At 61.3% G+C, this 1,963-nt stretch overlaps 1 protein-coding gene across 1 annotated transcript; it reads left to right on the forward strand.

Moving 5' to 3' along the window:
- The first annotated feature begins 210 nt into the window (after positions 1 to 210).
- Positions 211 to 1,533, forward strand: LOC141161320 (uncharacterized). The gene is made up of 2 exons (XM_073646132.1): positions 211 to 223; positions 594 to 1,533. Exons 1-2 carry the CDS (start codon positions 211 to 213, stop codon positions 1,511 to 1,513), a joined length of 933 nt encoding a protein of 310 aa, XP_073502233.1. The 3' UTR covers positions 1,514 to 1,533.
- Positions 1,534 to 1,963: the final 430 nt, after the last annotated feature.

The following is a 1,963-nucleotide window of genomic DNA, read 5'->3' on the forward strand; positions in this document are numbered from 1 at the left end:
CCAATCCCGGAGCCACCAGGAAGAAGAGCAGCGAGACCCGACGACGGAGCCACCAGGAAGAAGAGCAGCGAAACTCGACCCCGGAGCCACCAGGAAGAAGAGCAGCGAAACTCGACCCCGGAGCCACCAGGAAGAAGAGCAGTGAAACCGGACACAACCCTGAGCTACCAGGAAGAAGAGCAGCGGATCCGGACACAACCCAGAGCCACCATGAAGAAGAGCAGCGAGACCCGACCCCGGAGCCACCAGGAAGAAGAGCAGCGAGACCCGGAGCCACCAGGAAGAAGAGCAGCGAAACCGGACGCAACCCAGAGCCACCAGGAAGAAGAGCAGCGAAACCGGACGCAACCCAGAGCCACCAGGAAGAAGAGCAGCGAAACCGGACACAACCCAGAGCCACCAGGAAGAAGAGCAGCGAGACCTGACCCCGGAGCCACCAGGAAGAAGAGCAGAGAAACCGGACGCAACCCAGAGCCACCAGGAAGAAGAGCAGTGAAACCAGACACAACCCAGAGCCACCAGGAAGAAGAGCAGCGAGACCTGACCCCGGAGCCACCAGGAAGAATAGCAGCGAAACCGGACACAACCCTGAGCTACCAGGAAGAAGAGCAGCGAAACCGGACACAACCCAGAGCCACCAGGAAGAAGAGCAGCGAGACCCGACCCCGGAGCCACCAGGAAGAAGAGCAGCGAGACCCGGAGCCACCAGGAAGAAGAGCAGCGAAACCGGACGCAACCTAGAGCCACTAGGAAGAAGATCAGCGAAACCGGACGCAACCCAGAGCCACCAGGAAGAAGAGCAGCGAAACCGGACTCAACCCAGAGCCACCAAGAAGAAGAGCAGCGAGACCCGACCCCGGAGCCACCAGGAAGAAGAGCAGCGAGACCCGGAGCCACCAGGAAGAAGAGCAGCGAAACCGGACGCAACCCAGAGCCACCAGGAAGAAGAGCAGCGAGACCCGACCCCGGAGCCACCAGGAAGAAGAGCAGCGAAACCGTACACAACCCAGAGCCACCAGGAAGAAGAGCAGCGAGACCGGACACAACCCAGAGCGACCAGGAAGAAGAGCAGCAAGACCGGACACAACCCAAAGCCACCAGGAAGAAGAGCAGCGAGACCCGACCCCGGAGCCACCAGGAAGAAGAGCAGCGAGACCCGACCCCGGAGCCACCAGGAAGAAGAGCTGCGAAACCCGACCCCGGAGCCACCAGGAAGAAGAGCAGCGAAACCCGACCCCGGAGCCACCAGGAAGAAGAGCAGAGAGACCAGACACAACCCAGAGCCACCAGGAAGAAGAGCAGCGAAACCGGACACAACCCAGAGCCACCAGGAAGAAGAGCAGCGAGACCGGACACAACCCAGAGCCACCAGAAAGAAGAGCAGCGAGACCCGACCCCGGAGCCACCAGGAAGAAGAGCAGCGAGACCCGACCCCGGAGCCACCAGGAAGAAGAGCTGCGAAACCCGACCCCGGAGCCACCAGGAAGAAGAGCAGCGAAACCCGACCCCATAGCCACCAAGAAGAAGAGCAGCGAAACCCGACCCCGGAGCCACCAGGAAGAAGAGCAGAGAGACCGGACACAACCCAGACCCACCAGGAAGAAGAGCAGCGAAACCGGACACAACCCAGAGCCACCAGGAAGAAGAGCAGCAAAACCGGACACAACCCAGAGCTACCAGGAAGAAGAGCAGCGAGACCGGACGCAACCCAGAGCCACCAGGAGGAAAAGCAGCGAGACCGGACGCAACCCAGAGCCACCAGGAAGAAGAGCAGCGAGACCGGACACAACCCAGAGCCACCAGGAAGAAGAACAGCGAGACCCGATCCCGGAGCCACCAGGAAGAAGAGCAGCGAGACCCAATCCCGGAGCCACCAGGAAGAAGAGCAGCGAGACCCGACGACGGAGCCACCAGGAAGAAGAGCAGCGAAACCCGACCCCGGAGCCACCAGGAAGAAGAGCAG

The sequence above is a fragment of the Phyllobates terribilis genome, unplaced genomic scaffold, assembly GCF_046119375.1.
Source record: "Phyllobates terribilis strain yellow unplaced genomic scaffold, ASM4611937v1 Scaffold_9__5_contigs__length_417890890, whole genome shotgun sequence".
NCBI classification, from domain to species: Eukaryota; Metazoa; Chordata; class Amphibia; order Anura; family Dendrobatidae; genus Phyllobates; species Phyllobates terribilis.